This window comes from Henckelia pumila, chromosome 3, assembly GCF_033568475.1.
Source record: "Henckelia pumila isolate YLH828 chromosome 3, ASM3356847v2, whole genome shotgun sequence".
Lineage (NCBI taxonomy): Eukaryota > Viridiplantae > Streptophyta > Magnoliopsida > Lamiales > Gesneriaceae > Henckelia > Henckelia pumila.
Window position 1 is genome coordinate 21,680,029 of NC_133122.1, and position 23,312 is coordinate 21,703,340.

The 23,312-nt window shown below is 34.6% G+C and overlaps 2 protein-coding genes across 2 annotated transcripts; both read left to right on the top strand.

Annotated features, from left to right (window-relative positions):
- The first annotated feature begins 11,331 nt into the window (after nt 1–11,331).
- On the top strand, nt 11,332–17,371 carry LOC140890601 (wall-associated receptor kinase 2-like). Its single transcript, XM_073298508.1, has 3 exons — nt 11,332–12,256; nt 12,331–12,498; nt 16,155–17,371. Exons 1-3 carry the CDS (start codon nt 11,332–11,334, stop codon nt 17,369–17,371), a joined length of 2,310 nt encoding a protein of 769 aa, XP_073154609.1.
- Nucleotides 17,372–19,849: 2,478 nt separating this feature from the next.
- Nucleotides 19,850–22,992, top strand: LOC140888237 (wall-associated receptor kinase 2-like). The gene is made up of 3 exons (XM_073295927.1): nt 19,850–20,768; nt 20,849–21,016; nt 21,782–22,992. Exons 1-3 carry the CDS (start codon nt 19,850–19,852, stop codon nt 22,990–22,992), a joined length of 2,298 nt encoding a protein of 765 aa, XP_073152028.1.
- Nucleotides 22,993–23,312: the final 320 nt, after the last annotated feature.

The window sequence follows — 23,312 nt, forward strand, 5'->3', positions numbered from 1 at the left end:
ATTATCAACTTTTAAAGTAAATTTGTTAGCAAGTAAAAATAAAGGCCATTTCTCAAAAGCCTTTTTAACTGCGTAAAATTCTTTTTCGTTGATATGTCATCTGATACCCTCAAATTCTGTAAAAAGGCCGCTACAGTATCTGTATGGTATCTCCCCATCTGGAGTGAGCTTAGTAAGGACTGCAGCCCACCAATCATTATTGACATCTGTAAATAACACCAAATCATCTTCATCTAAGGGTATAGCCATATTCGGGAGTTTCTTACATATCTCCTTTAGTTGGTTCATCGGTCCATATAAACCTAGCATCTTTTTTTAATAAACGACTAAACACCTTCAAGTACATTGGTAGGTTGTTTATGAACATTCCTGCAAAATTGACTACTCCAAGAAAACTTTGGAGTTGTTTTACGTCTTTGAGTTTATCTGGAAAATTCTGTACCTTTTTCATAATATTGGGTTGTAGAATTATTCCAGATTCATCAATCTCAATACCAAGAAATTCAATTTTCCTTGTCGCTATGACTGCTTTCTTTTCAGAGAAAACCAGTCTTTCTTGTTTACAAATTTTAGAGAAAATCTCTAAATGTTTAACATGTTCATCTATGTTTTTTGATGCTATAAGAATATCATCAATATAAACAAACATGAAGTTGAAATAATTTTTAAAAAGATTATCCATCTTTCTTTAAAATATTTGGGGTGCATTAGCCAATCTCATAGGCATAACTTCCCAGATATAATGTCCTTTGTGGTGTAGAGAAGGCTGTGGTCCATCAGAAGATTAACCGGAGAGGTCCAGACATCCGAAAAAATTAATTCAAGAGGGCACGAGGAAGTAAGAGTCGTATCAAAAAAATGAAGTTTATGACTTTTATTAATATTGCATGAGTTACAATGAAAATTTGAAAAAGAGCTAGACATGACCGAAATGGCCTTATTAGAAACTAGATTACTGACAAGAGCCGAGGTGGGATGACCAAAACGGGAGTGCTAGAGAGACAGAGACTCAGCAGCAGTGGTGAGGGCGACAGTGACGGTAGAGGTAGTGGTAGGGGATGGCCAGACATAAACACCATTCTTACATGGACTCGTTTGCAGCAGAGCTCCCGTGTGAAGATCTGTCACCTGAAACGATGAGTGAAGGAATGTGACAGAAACATTATTAGTATGACATAACTGGGCAACAAAAATAAGATTTTTTTTCATGGAAGGAACACATAATGTATCAAACAAGGATAAGGATGACAAAAATGTAGGTAAAGTAAGAATTCCAGTATGTGAGATGGACAAATCAGACCCATTGCCCACAACAATGTTGTCAGGGCCATGGTAGGGCGAGTGCACATAAAGATTTGCTAAGTCTGTGATGACATGATGAGAAGCCCCGGAGTCTAGAATCCATTCGGCAGGGCTGGAATGAGGATAGGGGTGGGATGCGGTATGGGCTTGGGATGGAGCATAGGCAGGACGTGGTTGACGAGGTGAAGGCTGGGTCGGCAGGGTCCATGGGAGATGTTGATATGTGGTACAGCGCCAGGCAGAGTGTCCTGGGGTGCCACAGAGTTGGCAGCGGCCGAGGTAAGGACGAGGGGTGTGAGTTTGATTTGTGAATAGCCTAAATTGTCCTTGTATTAATTATTGTTTCATTTGTATGTGAAAAGTCAATGGATAGTTTAAGTCATTTTCACAAAATTTAATAAAGTTAATTTAATTCTTCATTATTGCATTGATTATGGTCTTACTATTACTATTATTATTAAAAATTACGCATGTTTAAACCATGTTACCAAATTAGATTGGATTAATAATAATCATTACTATTATTTAAAATATTATTATTAAAATATGTCTAATTGTTTTTTTAAATTTTTTTAATATTTATAATTAATTATTTAGGAAAAAAAACATGATTTGCATAAATGATTTTGAGAATGAACATGAAATCATATCAATATCGGATTTATTTTAAATTTAACTCATTTCATAACATGTTAATTTTAACTAAATTAATATTCATTAACAAATACTAATATAAACTAAATTTTAAAATTTTATTTTATTTTATTTTTTACATTTTATTCAAACCCCTAAATTTATAATCTAATTTAGAATGGAATAATTCGAAATGTCTTATCAATTGTCTTTTAAATGCCACAAATTTATTAAAAATTAGTCACATTATCTTATTTTGTAATATATTTTTTCTCGAAACTTGTTTTGTAAAATTTTTGTATAAATAATTTATTGAATTATGTTAACATATGCGTATTTATGATCTCAGAATATATCTAAAATATAGCTTTTTGAAAGAACTTTTGAATCATGAACATATATATCATAATAAAATATTTTTAAAGAAGAAGAAGAAGAATAATAAGAATAAGAAAATGATGATAAAAAGATAGAAAACTAAAACCGAAATCTTACAATATAAAAGACCGAAATCACAAATTGAAAAATTTTAGAGATTAAAAATGCAAATTTTCCAAACAAAAATAAGGGAAACAACAAACTTTTCCCACCTATTTTGATGTTTTGAGGATCATTTTGCTTTATTTTTTTTTATTTTTTTTACCCAGATAAATTTTAATGTGTGTAATATAAACTTTATTTCAACACACGTGCTATGTAGGAAACCGCCGGTATCAAATAAACCATATTCTATAGATTTAGAGATTTCAGACAAAAAAAGACAAAAAACTAGAAGTTATTTTATAAAATCCATATTTTGACAAACCACATAACTAAAAGCCAAAATATGTTAACTTAGAAAACTAAAATTGTAATTTTTTAGTATCTTTCGTTTTTGAGTTTATTTCCCTTATGTTTAATTTTAAAACTTAATAAAGTACCTATAATGAATATTACGGTTTTTCAGTTATTGATTTTATATCTTTTTGTTTAGTTTAAAAATAATGTTTATGACCATTATCGATCAAATATATGTAATATTTATTAGATGTTAATAAACATATATATAATTCTAGGTTCATCACGTACACCTTACCTTCCTAGTCCAATAATATATACAATAAACCTTATCAAAAATTACAAAACATAAAAATTAAAATCAAATATTTGGGAGCTTATTCTTCTTCTTTGTCAACTCAATTTTGGGCCAATCAATTTCCATAATTTATGAGCATCTCGATTGCTTCTCCCAAAAATCGAAATTTATTTGTTTCATATTGTTTGAGGCTCTATCTTTATCCATATCCTAAACTATTTGGATCATAGAATGAAATGATTAATGCATGATATATAATATATAGATAGTAAATATAATGATTTATATAACTTTTATCACTTATAAAACTATAACTGTACGAGGATGTAAGTGTAGAAACTAATAAGAGAATGATATTTTCACATATCTCAAAGAATGATGACATGAGATGTTTATATACAACAATAAAAACCTAAGAAATATAAAGATTACAAAGAATAAAAGATTACAAGATAAAAAAATATATAATATACAATACATATACAATATATTCCAATAGACCCCTCAAGATAGTGGGCTCATAGAGACACTAATCTTGGAACACGGTAGACGAAGACGAGAACCAGAGAGTGGCTTTGTTAAGGCATAAGCTAGCTGGTAAGAGGACGAGACATGAGAAACATGAATTTTGTGGCTCTGAACCAACTCGCGTAGAAAATGATAATCCAAAGCAATTTGCTTCATGCGAGAATGAAACACAGGATTCACACATAAATAAGTGTCACTGATGTTGTCACAATAGATAGAAAACTGAGAAGACGCACAAACAACACCAAGTTCAGCAAGAGGAGAGCCAACCCATTGTACCTCCGCAGCGACAAAGGTGACAACACGATACTCAGCTTCCGTATAAGATCGAGCAATAGAGCTCTGCTTTTTATAGCTCTAAGAAACTGGATTGGGACCCAGAAACACAATATAATCACCAGTGGACGTGCGACCATCCATATCACCAGCCTAGTGCGCATCACAGTAAGCATGGAGTGATAGACAATTGTGATGCTAGAGACAAAAACCATAGGAGCGCGTACAATTGAGGTTGCGCAGAAGCCGATTGACCACCCCCAATGAACAAATGATGAATAGTGCATAAACCGAGACAACTTGTTCACAACAAAAGCATTATCTGGGCGAATAAACGAAAGATATTGTAGACTACCAACCGTCTGACGATACACGGTGGCATTGGCAGGGGAAGAGCCATCAGACTGGTGGAGCGCAAGGGGAGGATGCCATAGGAGACTGCACCGGCTTTGATTTTTTCATGTTAACTCATGTAAGGATATCAAGCATATACTTTTTCCGAGAGATACGGAGGCCCCCTGCATAAAAATCCACTTCAACACCAAGAAATTAAGACAAGGAGCCCAGATCCTTGACAGAGAACCGACGGCTTAACTGATCAATGAATTCCTGGATGACGCCATAATTATTTCCTATGAGAATCAAGTCATCAACATAGACAAAAAGATATATAGTAACACCTCGAGAACAATAAATAAATATAGATGCGTCAGAATGGGAGGCAATAAAGCCAAGACTGACTAAAAATTACCGAAGGGCCATCTACCAAGCGCGGGCGCCTGCTTAAGACCATAAATGGCTTTGTAACTCGCAGACATAGGAGGAAACATTAGGATAAAAAAACCCAGGCGGCTAAGACATATACGCACAGTCATCGATTTGACCCTGCAGAAAAGCATTATTGACATACATCTCATGGAGAGGTCACCCATAGGAAAGGACAAGGGATAATAGAATGCGAACTGTAGTGGGTTTCGCCACATGACTGAAAGTATCAGTGTAGTTAAATCCAGGGAGTTGATGAAATCCCTTCGCAACAAGGCGAGCTTTGTAACCATCAACAGAGCCATCTGGTTTCCACTTAATAAGAAACACTCATTTTCATCCGACCACATTTTGAGATGTTACAGATGGAACAAGATTCCAGGTGCCATTACGAAGAAGAACATCAAACTCCTCAAACATTGCGGCACGCCAACGGTGATCCTTGAGAGTTGTAGTGTGCGAGGATGGATCAGATGGAGTGGTGTTAGTGATAGCAAAGCGAGGGTAGGGCTTGAATATATTATTTCTATAGGGGGTAACCATAAGATAAGAGGTCGAGGGTATGAGTGGGGTGGTTGCGGCCGTTTCGAGAGGTGGCTCATGAGGCCTAGGAATAGTGGGGCAAGGTTCAGCGACGGGTGGAGGCTGGATGGAGAATGTGGGGGGAATGATGTACAGTGCAGGAGGACAAGGAGGTGAAGAATCGCGAGATTGGGAATCCTTCACAAAGACTCTATCAGGCAGAACTTCAGGAGGAGAACTAGCACCAGCACCACCACTAGCAAAAATAAACGCAGACTCAACAAAAACAACATGACGCGGGAAAAAGATTTTTCCAGAGGAAGTCTCAAGACACATATAGGCACTCTGGGTAAGGGATTAGCCAAGGAAGACATGGGGATATGAGCGATGAGAGAGCTTATGTGAAGCGTAGATGCAAAACCAAGGATGTCACATATACCAAAAAATACGAAGCTTGGATAGATTAGGAAGAGCAGCGAAAATGCATTCAAAAGAGGACTTGTAGGAAAGGTTGTTTTTAGGTAGCCGATTAATGAGATAGATTGCAGTGGCAAAGCGTACGACCAGAACTGAGTAGGTACCGATGCATGGTGAAGGAGGACAAGACCTATTTCAACAACATGACAGTGATGACATTTGGAGTAGCCATTATGCTCAAGAGTGTGAGGGGGTGTGGTTAGGTGAGAAATACCTTGCAAACCAATAAATTCTTTGAAGGCCAGGAATTCACCACCATTGTCAGTGTATAAGGTGAGAATAAGAAGATTAAACCATTTTTCGACGAGAGATTTAAAACATCGGAATACAGAAAGAACGTACAATTTTCGTTTTAAGGGATAAATCCATATATATTTACTGTAATGGTCAACAAATATAACATAGTATTTATAACCATTGCAGGAGAGAACTGGCGAAGTCCAAACATCAGAGAAAACTAAATCAAGTGGAAATTGCGAAGAAATAGATGAGTCATGAAAGGGTAATTTATGACTTTTATTGCACTGACATGAATTAAATTAAATTGACGCAACAGAGAACTAAAAGATGATAATGACTTAGACAAGACTAACTAACATAAGAATCGATCAGATGGATGACCAAGACGACTGTGCCAGACATGCAATGACACAACAGAGGATGAGAATGCCAGTGGTGGAGAAGGCGTGTATGCGGTCCACGAGTAAACATCGCCCTTAAGTGGACCCTGATGGAGAATGACCTCGGTTTGAGGATCCTTCACATTAAAGAAAGTGGAAGAGAAAACAACAACAACATCATAGATTTGAAAAGTTGAGAGACATATAAAAGTTGCTTATTAATGGAGGGAACACAAAGGGCATGTGAAAACTTCAGGGAGAACGGAGTAGAGGGCGGTAAGAGACAACCTGTGTGAGTGATGGGAAGACCAGCACCATCACCAACAAAAACACCATCGGAGCCAACATAGGGAGCATGAATGTAGAAATTGGCAAGATCATATGTCACATGGTGAGTGACACCATAATCAAGGATCTAGTCAGACAGAGAGGATGAGATAAGCGTGTAGGCAACAACATGGGAGGCAGACGATCCAGAGTGAGGCGCATTCGTAGGTGCAGGAGCTGACATATAATGAAAATCCAGATAGCGGAGAGCAGAGTGGCCCTGAAGACTGCAGAGCTAGCATCGCCCGAGATACGGGCGCGGGGCATGCTGACCAGGCGCTGACTGGTTGGGATTTGAAGACGGTCTAAAGAGCCAAGAGCCAGGATGGCGGCTGACGGCGACGTGTTGTGGGACAGCGAAAGAAAACGGACTTAGGTAAGAGCCGTTAGATCGGGCAGATGATAGTGTCGTGACTGGAAGTGAAACGAAAACATCCTAGCAAGCAATAACATTTGGATTATGATTGAGGAGTTTTTCATGTAATTCCTCAAACGAGATTGCAGTGTCCGTGCCTGAATAACATTGGTGAGTTCCTTGTAGTCATCATCCAGACCATGGAGAACCTTGATTGTAAGGTCCTCAATATCAAGAGATGCATTCATGAGAGCGAGTTCATCAGCTTTGGATTTGATAAACTGCATAAATTCAGTGATGGACTGAGAGCCCTTTATCGGATTTTGAAATTGCGTCTTGAGTTGAGTGATGGGACCACGAGAGGTCTTGCCATAGGTGATGACAAGAGTGTTCCAGGCGGAAGCAGAGGTGGTGGCAGTTGCAATAAACGAAATCAAGGAAGGAGAAAACGATCCAATGACGATATTCAGGATCAACTGGCGGATCCAGGAGGTGCACTCAAGATTGAGAAAGTGAGTGGCAGCAGTGGTGATGGTCTTGAACAGACAAGGATGAGAACCATCAATAAAGCCAAAGAGATCGTGACCTGTGAGGAGGGTCGTGAACTGCAGACTCCAAGAGAGCTAGTTCGACAAAGTGAGCTTCAAGGGCGCGCGCGTGGGCATCAACATTGAAGAAGATTGGAGAAGAAACAATTCTGGTGGCATCCATGGAGTCGATCAGAAAAAAAGAAAAAGATTTTCCGGTGACGGGATGGCGGCGACGATGATGGCTGCTGGAGTCTGGGGTTAGGATTTAGTGACGTAGACCGTGGGCTCTTGATACCATATAGAAACTAATGAGAGAATGCTATATCATATATCTCAGAGAATTATTACATGATATGTTTATATACAACAATAAAGACATAAGAAAGATAAAATTACAAAAAATAAAAGATTACAAGATAAAAAAAAACATAATACCGTTTGGTACATGTTATTATTAATATATGTATAACTTATCTCATCCAATCTCGTGTTCTTCTCATCATATTATTTATTTATCTATTAATTATTAATTTTACATCAATCAAATCATTACTAATTTATCTTACATCAATCAAATTATTGAATTTAAATTACTATTTTATCCCTTATAAATAATATTATTTATAATTTATTTAATATTAAAAGGGAAAAAAGTCATTTAACATTTTTATATAAATTAAAATTTAATCAATAAAATCAAATAAATTATAATTTATCAATCAAATCCAATACTATATTAACTATAATTTTTTATTTATTTTTATTACATTTTATTACTTATCTATGTATTATTTATCTTATCTCTCAATTACCAAACGGTACTAAATATACAATATATTCCAATAGTTAGCGTAACACCATAATCCCAAACTATAGATGTGAGTGTAATTTGGCTAATGAACAGTGGAGAAAAATGAACAATATAATTGAGAAACTAAAGAAATAATGAAAAACTGAACAAATATTATAAATAGTTGCGGAAATCATAATAACTGAGAAAAGGATTGCATGAATTTTCAGAAATGGTTGTTCTTCACAGATTTGGCCAATTAATTTGATGCTATTGTTCAGACGATGAATTTTCAGACTATTGTTCAGACGATATACAGAATTAGAGTGACTCAGATATGCTTCTCGACCCGTTCATGATTTGGGTTCCGTTTGGACATGTGATTTAAAAATATTTTTGTTGTTTTATAAGTGAAAAAAAGTTAAAATATGTGTTTGAATAAAATTTATGTAAAATGTTTTTGAAAAATATTTTTTAAAAAGTATTCTTCAAGTATATTTTTTGAAGAACACTTAAGATGTGTTTTTAGATTTTTTTAAGAATAGAACTATAGAAGACAGAAATGAACAACATTATTTTTTAAATATTAAAATATTTTTATATAATAGTTGTTCAAACATATATTTATTTTTAAAACAACTTTTAAAATATTTTATAAAAATTTTTAAAAAACACTTTTATAAAAACATTTTATAATTACTCCTACGAATGAAACCTTGTTATTGACTGGTTGAAGCAAACCGGATTAACAATGAATTAAATATGAATAAATATTAATTAGGTGTATTATTCGGAGTTGACCATGTTGTTTTCTTTTTAATTATTTCATGTAATTAGATCAAAGCCACTTGAGATCTTACTTTTCATGAAATAAACAATGACTTCGAATATGATACCCGTGAACGGATCCAGGATTTTATATTAGGATAGACTGCATTTAATATAATAAATTATAAATTTTTAGTGGAAATATAATATATAAAAATTAATATATATAATAAATTAAATGTATCAAAACTGTAAATATTTAAATATTAAATGCAATAAAAAATAATTTAAAAAATTTATAGTAGGTTTGTTTTTGAGGTATTTTTGAATATATTTTTAACAATCATATAAATATATATAATAACATATGCATAGTTTGACTAATATTTAAGCCAACTATTATTTTTTTTAAAAAAACCCTTGAGTTAATTTGGATTGATTAATATTTTATTAAAAAAAAACATGGCATATTTAAAAAAAAATTTAAGTCAATTTGGATTGATTAATATTAATATATTATTTAAAAAACATAGCATAATTAAGTAATAATAATTTCACTACCATTTATATATACATTTCAAGTCCAACCACATATATTTAAATAATATATTAATATTATTCAATCAAAATTGACTTAAAGATTTTTTTAAATATGCTATGTTCACATGTATTTGATTAAGTCCAAATTAAGCCCAACCCAACACATAAAAAATTAAGTAATAGACTATATATTCACACCAAGCCCAAGAATTGGGGTGGGCTTGATACCACTTGGAAATGTTTAGTTGCTGATTCTAACAAGTTTTCAATATGTTTATATATAAAATATAAATTAATTTTAATAACCAAGATAAGCTAAGGTAGTGTTTGTGAAAGCTTTTAGGAAGCACTTCTCAGATTCTCCATCACAATAATTTGAAATTTGTTGAAAGAAAAGTTGACAAGTGCTATCTATAAGCTCTCTCAAATACTATCTGAATCTATTGTCTACTAGTTCGCAACCACCACCACAACATTTTAGCAAAAAATAATTTGTTATTTTATTTCAACATGCATGTGTGAGTTGAATAAATTCTGATATGAATTCGATATTGTAGGGTGATATTGGACATGTTTAGCTAAAAGAGAATCTGTGTTGTCTACAGTGTTAGCAACGTTAAAAAATAACATGCAGCGAAAATAGTAAAACACCAAAAATAACATGCAACGTAATATTCTTCACAGATATATATCATTGGTTGCAGCTCAAATTTACGTTTGCTATTTTATTACTCCAACTGATATGATGACATTAGATGGAAAATTAATGGGAGGATAACGCATCCCCTGATTGAGATCGTAAACCAACTCCTTGAATTGTTCTTATTTTGAGGTGATAAATTTTGAATCTTGATTATTTAAAGAAGAAAGAAAAAGACAGGCTGCTGACATTCTTCTCCAATTCTCTGTTTCTTCTTTGTTTAAGCTTTAGTAGTTGATCAATGGATTTTGTAATTCTTAAAATGCAAATTTAAGTCAGTCAACTCCCAATTTATTTGCCATGGCCAACTTATTATTATTATTATTTTTTAATACTATTTTATCGCTCCAACGTAACTGATCATGTCATGTCGTTCTTCGATCAACTTGATGAATTTTATTTCTGCAACAGCTTATTTGTTGCTAGCTTTCGAATTGCACTCCTGATCAATGTGCCTAGCTCACCAACATTTTCAAGCAGCTAAGGGCTTAATCGTTCGACGCTGGGTCTAGCTAGGAATCGAGACAAGACCATATTAATTCCTAATATATATAAGAAGAAGTTTACGCCTTAGGCATGCAGAGTAGAGTTTTGGCGCAACATGCAATGCAAAACAAACCTTTTAAAAGTGAGGCACTCATGATGATCATATACTAGAATCTACCTAGTTATGCAAAGAGAAATAATTAAAACGAGTACTACATGCTATCAAATATATCCTTGTCTTTTTATTTCTTTTTTATCCAATATCTCCACATATGAGGTGTGCTTCCGGAGCGCGCGCTTGAAAAGCAGACCAAGGAGCAAGCATGAGAATTCTTCATGGTTACGGCGAACTTCATTGGACGGGTACATGACCAACTTGAGTTGTAGTGCAAGAGTTAGGATTTTCAGAGCCTCGAGCCTAAACACGTTTCACTAATCCTTTACTGTTCGGATAAATCTTGTTCTGCCTTTTTTTTTTTTTTACTGATCTTGAAGTAGTTGAGAATTAAAGGAATAGAAAATAATTAATTAGTTGACGTTGAAAAGTATAATACATATCAGCCAGTTTGCAGCTATATATATATGGTGGTTTGTATTGTGTATGCATTAGATTTGTTGGATATCATAAGTAGCAAAGATGCTCACAAAACTAATTCTTGTGTATGCCCTTTTGTATCATCTACCAATGCTGCAAATTTCCCTGCAGGTGCATTCTGAAGAAACCAACACAACCCAACCCCTCACAAACATCACAAAAGGTGACAATATCGCCAAGCCTGGATGCCAAAGCAAGTGCGGGAATTTGACCGTTCCATATCCTTTTGGCATTGGCTTAGGCTCAGGTTGTTCGGTAGATCCTTCGTTTGACATCAACTGCAATACTTCTTTCAACCCTCCCAAGCCCTATATCACTGAAAATCTTGAGGTGGTTGATATATCAAACTCCCAAGTGAGAGTCAAGAACTGGTTAGCAACTCGCTGTTTCGACAAACAGGGCAACGTGACCTCATCCAACCCGTTCTCTATCGAGCTAGACCCCTACTTCAGCTTCTCTGAGGTAAACAAGTTCACAATCATCGGATGTGACGATCTCGCTATAATATTAGGAACACAAGGAGCTAATTTTACCACAGGGTGCATTTCCACTTGCTCTGCAAAAGAGGATCTTCTGGATGGATTTTGCACTGGAATTGGATGCTGCCAGACCTCAATTCCCAGAGGACTACAGAGCTTTGATGCAGCTTTAGGTAGCCTTCGTAATCACACACGAGTGTGGTCCTTTGACCCTTGTGGTTATGCCTTTCTAGGTGAGCAAGACAGATTCACCTTTCGCGTGTCTGATCTTTCTGACCCGACGTTTGAAAACAGAACAACAGAAAATGTCCCCATAGTCCTGGAGTGGGTGATTGGGAACAAAACTTGCGCCGAAGCTCGGAAATCCAATGATTTTTCTTGTGGTCAGAACACTAGTTGCATTGATACGGATACCAAACTTGGAGGATACAGCTGCAGCTGCTTTGATGGATACGAGGGGAATGCATATTTGGAGCCGGGCTGCAAAGGTTAGCTTCTATATATACCACGATTAATTAAGTTGTCTGAAACAAATTCATGTCTGATACTGTGATGTTAGCAGATATAAATGAATGCCTGAATAATCCCTGCGATCCACGGGGAAGCTGCATCAATACTCCGGGTAATTATAACTGTTCGTGCCCCGGCGGATTTGACGGTGATGGCCGAATCAATGGACGTGGCTGCACCAAACGTCCTTCACAAAAACAAGTAACGGGGCTCTCTTTAGGTACTTACCATTGTTCGTTAATAAGCTTTTGTGTCTCTCCTTTCCTTTCCCCAAAAAAATATTGTTTCTTTTTTGTTGCCATTAATTTATTCATTTTTATGTTTGATAACTGACTTTAATTTACGAATGTAGTTGTTCAATTATTGATGTAACACGGGTCACGTCAACAATTAACAAAAACGATGAAATTAATAGTTAATGTACAAAAACCAAAATTTTAAACTTATTAATGAATCAAAACTCAAAATTGAACGATTTAGTACTGAACCAAAAAATATTATCTCTCGTTTGTTTAGTTAGATCGTAGAGGAAGCTCGACGTTCTTTAGGGGCTGAAATGAGAAATGATTAAGTGTCAACTTTTTTTTTTTTAATATGAACATATTGTTTTTATATTTAATAACAAAAGAAAATTAGTTTAAAAAATAATATAATTTGTGTATATTGTTTAAGGTTTTTTTTTTTATTCATCTTCTCTAATCTGAGTAAAATAATAATTTTTGAGTTGACTTGATTTGATTATATATAATTTATTTGTATTTTTGTACTGCAAGAATACAAATGCAAACAATATAGAAAAGCACCACCACTCTTAATAATTATTCATTCATATTTATACACAAAAATCCTATAAAGACTTTTATATATCTAATCTATATATAATTATTATACCAGTTTCCATTCTAAAAATCCAATTGATAGAAATTTAAAATAAAAAATTTAATAATATGAAAATTAAAAATAATAAAAAAGGGAAAATTTTTAATAAATATTTTGTCGTTGGATTTTTGTGAAAAAAATGGTTATATTATGATATATGTGTTGTATTTTAACAAAGGGGAGTGTTATTTACACTTCAAAAGTGTTAATCACACTCCAATTCATGTATTTAATTTTTTAGATTGACATTATTAGCCTTGCATATTCTTTCCTAATTTTGTGTTGAAAATCTATCATTTTAAAATTTACACACTTTCCTATTTCGTTTCTTTTTTTTAATGACAAAAGGTTATATTTAATATAAACTACAAATACAACTTTCCTATAAAATAAATTTTTTAATGAAACTAATTTTCAAATTACAAAATATTTTATATAATAAATTATCTCTAAATATCATCGTATTATTGTGAAAGATTTTATTTGAAAATATCTCAAATAAGTTATGTCACTAATTTTCTTTTTAAAAAAATGTCACCAAAATGATTGTACTCACGAACTAATTATATTATATTTCTTATTATAATCACAAACTATTATTATTATTTCTAAATGATATTATATTATATTCAAATGTATAATAATAAATAATAATATTTTAATTAGCATGATAATATTTTTTTTATTAAATATGCTAGATTTTGTGATATTGGTTTTTAATATATATTATAAAATTAATATAGTAATTATGTGTAAGAATGTTACTTGATTTGATTACCAATTAAATCAAATGAGTTTAATTTAATTTTTGAATAAAAAATATTTTCATTTAGAACTTTTATCAAAATTTTTGATCGATTTTGAAATTTTTAATAAATTGAAAAGAAATAAAAAAAATTAATTTTAAAATAAAAATAAAAAATTAGATAATTGAATCTGGCTAATTATAAGTATATTTTTATTTTGATGATTAATTTGATTAATTATATGAACTTTCGGTAAAACTTGAGATATAAATATAAACATATTAAAAATTTAAACTTACAGTGAAATCATATAAAATATGAACTAAATTAAAATATCAAAAGATTTTTCCACAATAATAAGACTAATAGTTAATATGGGAAAATATAAGTTTAGATTTTGAAGGATCAATTAAAGTTTTGTATGTAAAGAAATATTTGTATATAAAGAAAGTTATATGTGAGGGTATGTTTGTTAACTAATGAAATAAAAATATGAAATGAAGTGTTATTAACATTTTTTGGAGTGTAAATAACACTTTTCTTTAACAAATCCAAAAATTATTATAATCATATAGTGGCATTTTGTACCAAATGTTTTATATTCTCAAAAAAATGCATACCAATTTTAGGAAAGACGCGTGTCAACCAACTCATAATCAGAAGCGTAAAAAGTACAATGCCTGATAAATTTGTACAAAGAAAGAATAACACATTTTTAATATTTCATAGGAATATTTGATGTAAAAAACTATTTTCATAAAAGATTTTAAAGTTGTTTTAAGAATAAATACGTGTTTGGACGATTATTCTTTAAAAACCTTTTCATAGTTAAAAATATTTAAAAAGGTATTTAAAAAACTATCTTATTGTAATTTTCTTTCTTCTCGTTTTTTCTTGTTTGTGATATATTGCCCATTTTACTCACTTTTTTCTATTTTAAAATACCATAAAAATATTTCTCAATTCTTCTTTAAAAATTATATTAGGAGAACAATTTTTTTAAAAAATAATTATTATTATTTTTTTTAAAAAAAATCTTATCTAAAAACATACTGTTAAGTGTTTTTATTTATTTGTCCAACAAAGCCTAAGGTTTCTTTAACTTAAAACTCTAAGAATATGTTGTTAACTATGTTTTAAAAGACATCGCGCCTAGGCAGTGGGCGGTCACTCAGTGTCCTGATTTTGCTGTGCTGAAAAAATCGATCGCCTAGCCGGTTCATTTTTTTAAAAAAATATTAAATTTAAAAAAATATATAAATTTTTTAACGAAAATAGTTAAAAAAATTTGTTGAAATATGCACATAAAAAATTATTCATATTAGTAAGCATTAATACTAAAGAATATTAATGAAAATGTTGAACACAGTTATGCATATGGATTAATTTTAGATATTGTAAAATTATATATATTTTTTAAAAAAAAAAAAAAAAACTGTCTAGCGCTAGTGGAGGATGGGCTGTTCGTCCGGGCATTACGCTTTTTAGAACCTTGGTTTTTAAGGTACTTGTGCAAAGAGGAGAAATGTAAATTATGAACTTGATAAAATTTTGTAGAGCAGACGATGCCAAAGATTGGAGCAGTTGTTGGGATAAAAATTTGTGAATGTCATACACCATTGGAGCGATGAATAATCAACCAGTCACCACAGCATTCTTGCCTTGAAACTTCTTGTCATGAATCATGAAACTGTATGTATTTGAACATGGAAGCCCCGTTTGATACAAAGATGAGATAACTCATAGATTAGAATGTTGATTGACAAGTGAGGAAAAATAAATATGTATTTGATAGTTTTTTTTAATGTTTGATATGTTTTTTAAAAGTGAGATAAGTTAGTATAAATAATTTAGGTTGACCAAAATGCCTTTCACTCAATTATTATTATTAAAAACAAAGTTATTCAAAAGAGTTGTGTTTTTTATTATTTATAGTGAAGGGATATTTTGGTAAATTACTTTTGTAATCAATGTGGATAAATATAATCCAACCTAGATTGTGTTGATGGGTTGTCAATGAGCTAGTCCAACTTTTATCAATCCATATCATAGTCCAACTATAAAAATCAATTCAAACACGGGCTTCTATAACAATGCAGGCTTAATCAAGCTTACTAAACTGAGCCGGAGAGTTATATATATCATTGGAACATGAGCAGTGTGACTCTAATATGTGCCAAGTTGATGTTGCTAGCTTCCATGTCTCTATCTTAGTGTGTTTGTTCTGTGCTCCGAAATGTAAATTTTTCAGGCTTGAGCTTTGGCATATTGGTCTTGATGATTGGCATTGCTGGTTCATACTTGATCATCCAGAAGAGGAAACTAGCTAAACTGAGAGAGAAATTCTTCCTGCAAAATGGCGGTGTGCTACTAAGGCAGCAGCTTTCTTCAAACGAGAGCATGACGGAATCAGCTAAAGTCTTTTCGGCTGGAGAACTCGAAAAAGCCACCAACAATTACGCTGAGGATCGCATTCTTGGTCGAGGTGGTTATGGAACAGTTTACAAAGGGATCCTCAGTGATAATCGTATAGTCGCGATTAAGAAGTCAAAAATAATGGATCAGAGCCAAATAGAGCTGTTTATCAATGAGGTTGTTATTTTGACTCAAGTTAACCACAGAAATGTGGTGAAACTTTTAGGTTGCTGTTTGGAAACCGAGGTGCCTTTGCTCGTCTACGAGTATGTTTCCAATGGAACAGTCTTTCACCATATACATAACAGTGGAGGAATGCCTTGGTTTTCATGGGAAAATCGGCTCAGGATCGCCACGGAGTCTGCTGGTGCACTTGCCTACCTTCATTCCTCAGCGGCCATGCCTGTTATTCACAGAGACGTAAAATCTCCCAATATACTGTTAGACGATAGCTACACCGCGAAAATAGCAGATTTTGGAGCATCGAGATTAGTCCCACTCGATCAAACGCAAGTGACCACTCTGGTACAGGGGACGTTGGGATATCTTGATCCAGAGTATTTCCAAACAAGCAATTTGACAGAGAAAAGCGACGTTTACAGCTTTGGAGTCGTCTTGGCAGAGCTGATGACAGGGAGAAAACCTCTTTCGCCCGAAAAGAGTGAGCAGGAAAGGAACCTGTCCACTTATTTTGTCATGGCCATCAAGGAAAATCGCCTGTTCCAGATTGTGGATCCCCGAATTCTGAGAGAAGGGAGTTTGGAACAACTTCAGGCAGTCGCGGAGCTTGTTAGACGATGCATCAAGCTAAATGGTGAGGAAAGGCCGACGATGAAAGAAGTGACGATGGAATTGGAGATGCTGAGAAAGTATAATGTAGTACATTCCAATAAGCAAGATGTGATCATTGAAACAAGCATTGGTTCGAAAACTGTCGAAACGGATCTCTTCCCGCCCCCGGTGTCAACGAGTCCTGATTTTTTTACTGGGGAGTACTCGGGACTTTATAGTTTGGAGAGCCACATGTTGCCTTCCAACAATGTCCCTCGCTAGACACCACAGATTCGAGGATAAGTTCTGCATTCTTGGTTTGGTTCTTCCTGTCCGTCTGTCTCAACTCTCCCATTCTATGCCAATTATGTGCATAAAGACTCTGTTTTGTTCTGTTCCGTTCCATTTTGGTGCGAATAAGTACGTGCTTTTGTTTATAACAAAAGTAGTTTTGTAAAAAATCAATTGTTATTTTATTTCAAGTTAAATATATTTTAATATGAGTTCAAATATTCAATATCATTGGGTGGGGGAAAGACTCGGTTCAATTTCAAATCTTCCGCTCCATTATCGATTTGGTCTTAAATATTTTGGTATTCTGGCTTTAGTACCAAATGTTTAAAAATTTTGACTGAGTTAGTCAATCTGTCAATTTTAATGATTAAAACTAAGGATAGACATGTCATGTGATAGTTACGTCCTTAAAACAGAGGTCGTGAGGCTAACAAGAAGATAAAACAAGTGGAACAAAAAAAAAAGAAAAGAAAAGAAAAACCAGCGGAGTACTCGTTTTGGGGATTTCAGGGGCTTGACTACAAATGTCATGTCTACGGATAATTTAAACTATTAAATTGATGGAAGAATCAATTTAGTCAAAAATTGTAAATGTAAGTATTCTTCGCCTAATGAACAGTGGAGACTGGAGAATAATTAACCATATAATTCAGGCGGAAACAAAAGAAATGACGAAAAACAGAACAAATGTTATAAATAATGGTGGAAATCATAATAACTGAGAAAACGACTGTATGGATATTCAGAAATGGCCGTTCTTCAACAGATTTAGCCAATTAATTTGATGCAATTTTTCAGATGAAATATAGATCTAGAGTGACACGGATATGCTTCCCGGCCGGCCATGATAATTATTTGTTCTTGACTGGTTAAAGTCTACCTGATTCACAATGAATTAAATAGGCGTATTATTCGGAGTTGACAATGTTGCTTTCATTCTAATTTTTTCATGTTAGATCAAAGCTATTTAGGATCTTACTTTTGTTCATGAATAAACAATGACTTCAAATTTGACTAATACCACTTGGAAATGTTCAGTTGCTGATTCTAACAAGTTTTCAATATGTTTATAAAATATAAATTAATATACTAAATTGTAGTAACCTTGTTTGAACAAATAAGTTTTTACTTGCTACAACTTGCAGTTAAATGTTCTAACATGTGTGGATTCATTTCGGGTCATTCGTTTTCAGATTAAATTCTTTGGTAATTAATAGATAATAGATGAGTTAAATCTATTGAGTATTGTCTCATTCGCAACCACAACAAAATGCAACAGTTTAGCAAAAAATAAATTGTTGTTTTGTTTTGGAGCATGTGTGAGAATCCATGTCGAGTTAAATAAATTCCAATATGAACTCGATATCATTGGTTGCAGCTCAAAAATCTACGCTTTGCTATTATATTACTCCGAGTGATGTATATGATGTCATTAGATAGAAAATTAACGCCTCCCCTGATTCAGATTGTAAACCAACTCCTTGAATTGTTCTTATTTTGAGGGTGATACGTTATGAATCTTGATTATTTATAGAAGAAAGAAAAAGACAGCCGCAGTTGACATTCTTCTCCAATTCTATGTTTCTTCTTTGTTTAAGCTTTACTAATTCTTAAGATGCAAATTAAAGTCAGTCAACTCCCAATTTATTTGCCATGGCCAATCTATGTTTTTTTTTACTATCTTATTGCTCCAACTGATCATGTCATGACATTCTTGGATCAACTTGCTGAATTTCATATTTGGGCAGCTTAATTATTTGTTGCATCTGAATGCACTTCTGATTAATGTACCTGCTCGTTAACATTTTAAGCAACCAATGGTTTTTTCACCATTAGTAGGTACAGCACTCAAATAAGGGGATTCATGTTGAGCTAACATTCAACGGTGGGTCTAGGAATCGAGACAAGAACATATTCCTACGCCTTAGGCAGATTAGAGTCTTGGCGCAACATGCAATGCAAAGAAAGCCTTTTAAAAGTGAGGCACTCATGATAATCATATACTAGAATCTAATTATGCAAAGAGAAATAACACCAGTACAACGTACTATCAAATATACTTTAGAAGCTGTTAAAATGGTAGCGAAATGGTTTATCCTTGTCTCCACATATGGGGTGTGCCTCGTGAGCCTTAAAAGCAGATCAAGGATGGGGCTTGTTAATGGTTAAGGCACACTTCTTATGGATTTTTATTGACTTTGGACAAAACATCATTTTCACGTCACAAATTTGTTCTCAAGTGACCAATTCAATTGGCTTCTCAGTAATTCTTTAGTGTTCTGATACACTGGTTTTGCCCTTTTTTTAATGATCTACCTGACGTAGTCGAGAAAGGAATAGAAAATAGTTGATTAGTTGGCATAGAAAAGTATAATCCAAATCTGCTGTGTTTTTGGCTGTAGCTTCATGCTATATATTGTGGTTTATATTGTGAATGCATTTATTTGTTGAATATCATCAGCAAAGATGTTCACAAAACTTCTTCTGTATGCTTTTTGGTATCATTTAGCAATGCTGCAAATCTCCCTGGTACATTCTGAAAAAACCAACACAACCCAACCCCTCACAAACATCACAAAAGGCGCCAATATCGCCAAGCCTGGATGCCAAAGCAAGTGCGGGAACTTGACCGTTCCATACCCTTTTGGCATTGGCTTAGGTTCAGGTTGCTCAGTAGATCCATCGTTTGATATCAACTGCAATACTTCTTTCAACCCTCCCAAGCCCTATAGCATGGGAAATCTTGAGGTAGTCGATATATCAAACTCCGAAGTGAGAGTCAAGAACTGGTTAGCAACTCGCTGTTTCAACCAACAGGGCAATCTGACCTTATCTAACTCGTTTTATATCAATCTAGAAACATACTTCAGCTTTTCTGACAAAAATAAGTTCACAATCGTCGGATGTGATGATCTCGCTATAATATTAGGAACAAAAGGAGCTAATTTTAGCACGGGGTGTGTTTCCACGTGTGCTGCAAAAGAGGATCTTCAGGATGGATTTTGCACAGGAATTGGATGCTGCCAGACCTCAATACCCAGAGGCCTACAGAGCTTCGCCGCAGGTTTAGGTAGCCTTTACAATCACACAGTTGTGTGGCCCTTTGACCGTTGTGGTTATGCCTTTCTAGGTGACCAAGATAGCTTCACCTTTCGTGTATCTGATCTTTCTGACCCGACATTTAAAAACCGAACAATAGAAAATGTCCCTATAGTCCTGGAGTGGGTGATCGGGAACAAAACTTGCAGCGAAGCTCGGAAATCCAATGATTTTTCTTGTCATCAAAACAGTAGTTGCATTGATACTGATACCAAACTTGGAGGATACAGCTGCAGCTGCTTTAATGGATACGAGGGGAATCCATATTTGGAGCCAGGCTGCAAAGGTTAGCTTCTATATATACCACAATTAAGTTGTCTGAACCAAATTCATGTCTGATGCTGTGATGATACTTGTGGTTATCAGATATAAATGAATGCCTGGATAGCCCCTGCGATCCACTTGGAATCTGCGTTAATACTCTGGGTAGTTTTAACTGTTCATGCCCTGTTGGATTCGATGGCGATGGCCGCAGCAATGGGCGTGGGTGCACAAAACGTCCTTCACAAAAACAAGTGACGGGGCTCTCTTTAGGTGCTTACCATTATTCGTTAATAAAGCTTTGTGACCGTCCTTTCGTTTCCCCAAAATGATTTTTTTCCTTAACTTGTTCATTTTTCTGTTTGATTATTAACTTTTGAAAGTTTAGTTTTGGTTTTTGGTACACCAACTTTTAATTTTCTACCGTGGTTCAATTATTGACATAACACGTCAATATTTTCCGGAGTCACATCAACCAGTTGTAACAAAAACGAGGAAAATTAAGAATTAGTATACCAAAACCAAACTTTGAAAACTTCAATTCAAAACTCATAATTGAAATGAGTTGATGAACAAAAAAACTATTTTCCCTCTCTTCTGTTTAGTTAGATTGGAGAGGAAGCTCGACCTTTGTTTAGGGGCTGAAAGGAGAAATGATAAAAATTGTCATTCACTGTAGGAGCTATAACTAATCAATCAGTCACCAGAGCATTCTTGTCTTGAAACTTCTTGTCATGAATCATGAAATTGTATGTCTTTGAACTGGTCTTTGTTTATGTTAAACCAAGAGAGGCACACTTCCAGACGGTGTAGTTTACACGAGATGCTCACATGAATATCTGAACTGAAAACAAAAAAGTACTGATAGACCCTACATGTTTCATTTTTGTGTATGATATTCACATGAATATCTTTTGTAAAACTACATCTAGAGTGTTACTTGGAACGAGAGTGGTGTCTACTATATACCAAGTTGATGTTGCTTCCATGTCTCTATCTTAGAGTGTTTATCTGTGCTCCGAAATGTAAATTTTTCAGGCTTGAGCTTTGGCTTATTGGCCTTGATGATTGGCATTACCGGTTCATACTTCATCATCCAGAAGAGGAAACTAGCTAAACTGAGAGAGAAATTCTTCCTGCAAAATGGCGGCGTGCTAATGAGGCAGCAGCTTTCTTCAAATGAGAGTATGACGGAAGCAGCTAAAATCTTTTCGGCCGGAGAACTCGAAAAAGCCACCAACAAGTACGCTGAGGATCGCATTCTTGGTCGAGGTGGTTATGGAACAGTTTACAAAGGGATCCTTAGTGATAATCGTATAGTCGCGATTAAGAAGTCAAAAATAATGGATCAGAGCCAAATAGAGCTGTTCATCAATGAGGTTGTTATTTTGACTCAAGTTAACCACAGAAATGTGGTGAAACTTTTAGGTTGTTGTTTGGAGACCGAGGTGCCTTTGCTTGTGTATGAGTATGTTTCCAATGGCACAGTCTTTCACCACATCCATAACAGTGGAGGAATGCCGTGGTTCACATGGGAAAATCGACTCAGGATCGCCACGGAGTCTGCTGGTGCACTTGCTTATCTTCATTCCTCAGCGGCCATGCCTGTTATTCACAGAGACGTAAAATCCCCCAATATACTGTTAGACGATAGCTACACCGCGAAAATAGCAGATTTTGGAGCATCGAGATTAGTCCCACTCGATCAAACACAAGTGACCACTCTGGTACAGGGGACGTTAGGCTATCTTGATCCAGAGTATTTCCAAACAAGCCAACTGACAGAGAAAAGCGACGTTTACAGCTTTGGAGTCGTCTTGGCAGAGCTGATGACAGGGAGAAAACCTCTTTCGCCCGAAAAGAGTGAGCAGGAAAGGAACCTGTCCACTTATTTTGTCATGGCCATCAAGGAAAATCGCCTGTTCCAGATTGTGGATCCCCGCATTCTGAGAGAAGGGAGTTTGGAACAACTTCAGGCAGTCGCGGAGCTTGTTAGACGATGCCTCAAGTTAAATGGCGAGGAAAGGCCGACGATGAAAGAAGTGACGATGGAATTGGAGAGGTTTAGAAAGTATAATGTACATTCCAGTTATAAGCATGATGTGATAATTGAAACAAGCATTAGTTCAAAAACTGTTGAAACGGATCTCTTCCCGGTGTCGTTGAGTCCTGAATTTTTCACTGGGGAGTACTCCGGACAATATAGTTTGGACAGCCAAATGTTCCCTCTCAAAAATGTCCCCCGCTAGACACCGCTGATTCGAGGATTTCGCTGATAAGTTCTGCATTCTTGGTTTGGTTCTTTCTGTCCATCTGTTTCAACTGTCCATTCTATGCACATCATGGTGTAAGTCTATACTACACCCACCCTCCTCTTTTTGTTTCTTATATTCATGTGAACATCTCACCGTAAAACAAAAAATATAGAGTATATCAATACATTTTTGTTTGACAACTGAGATGTTTCCATGAACATCTTATACAAACTTGGGGCGTGGCATAAATTGTCACCCCTACTATGTGCATTACATAGTCTGTTTTGTTTCCTTCCATTCTGCTGTAAATAAGT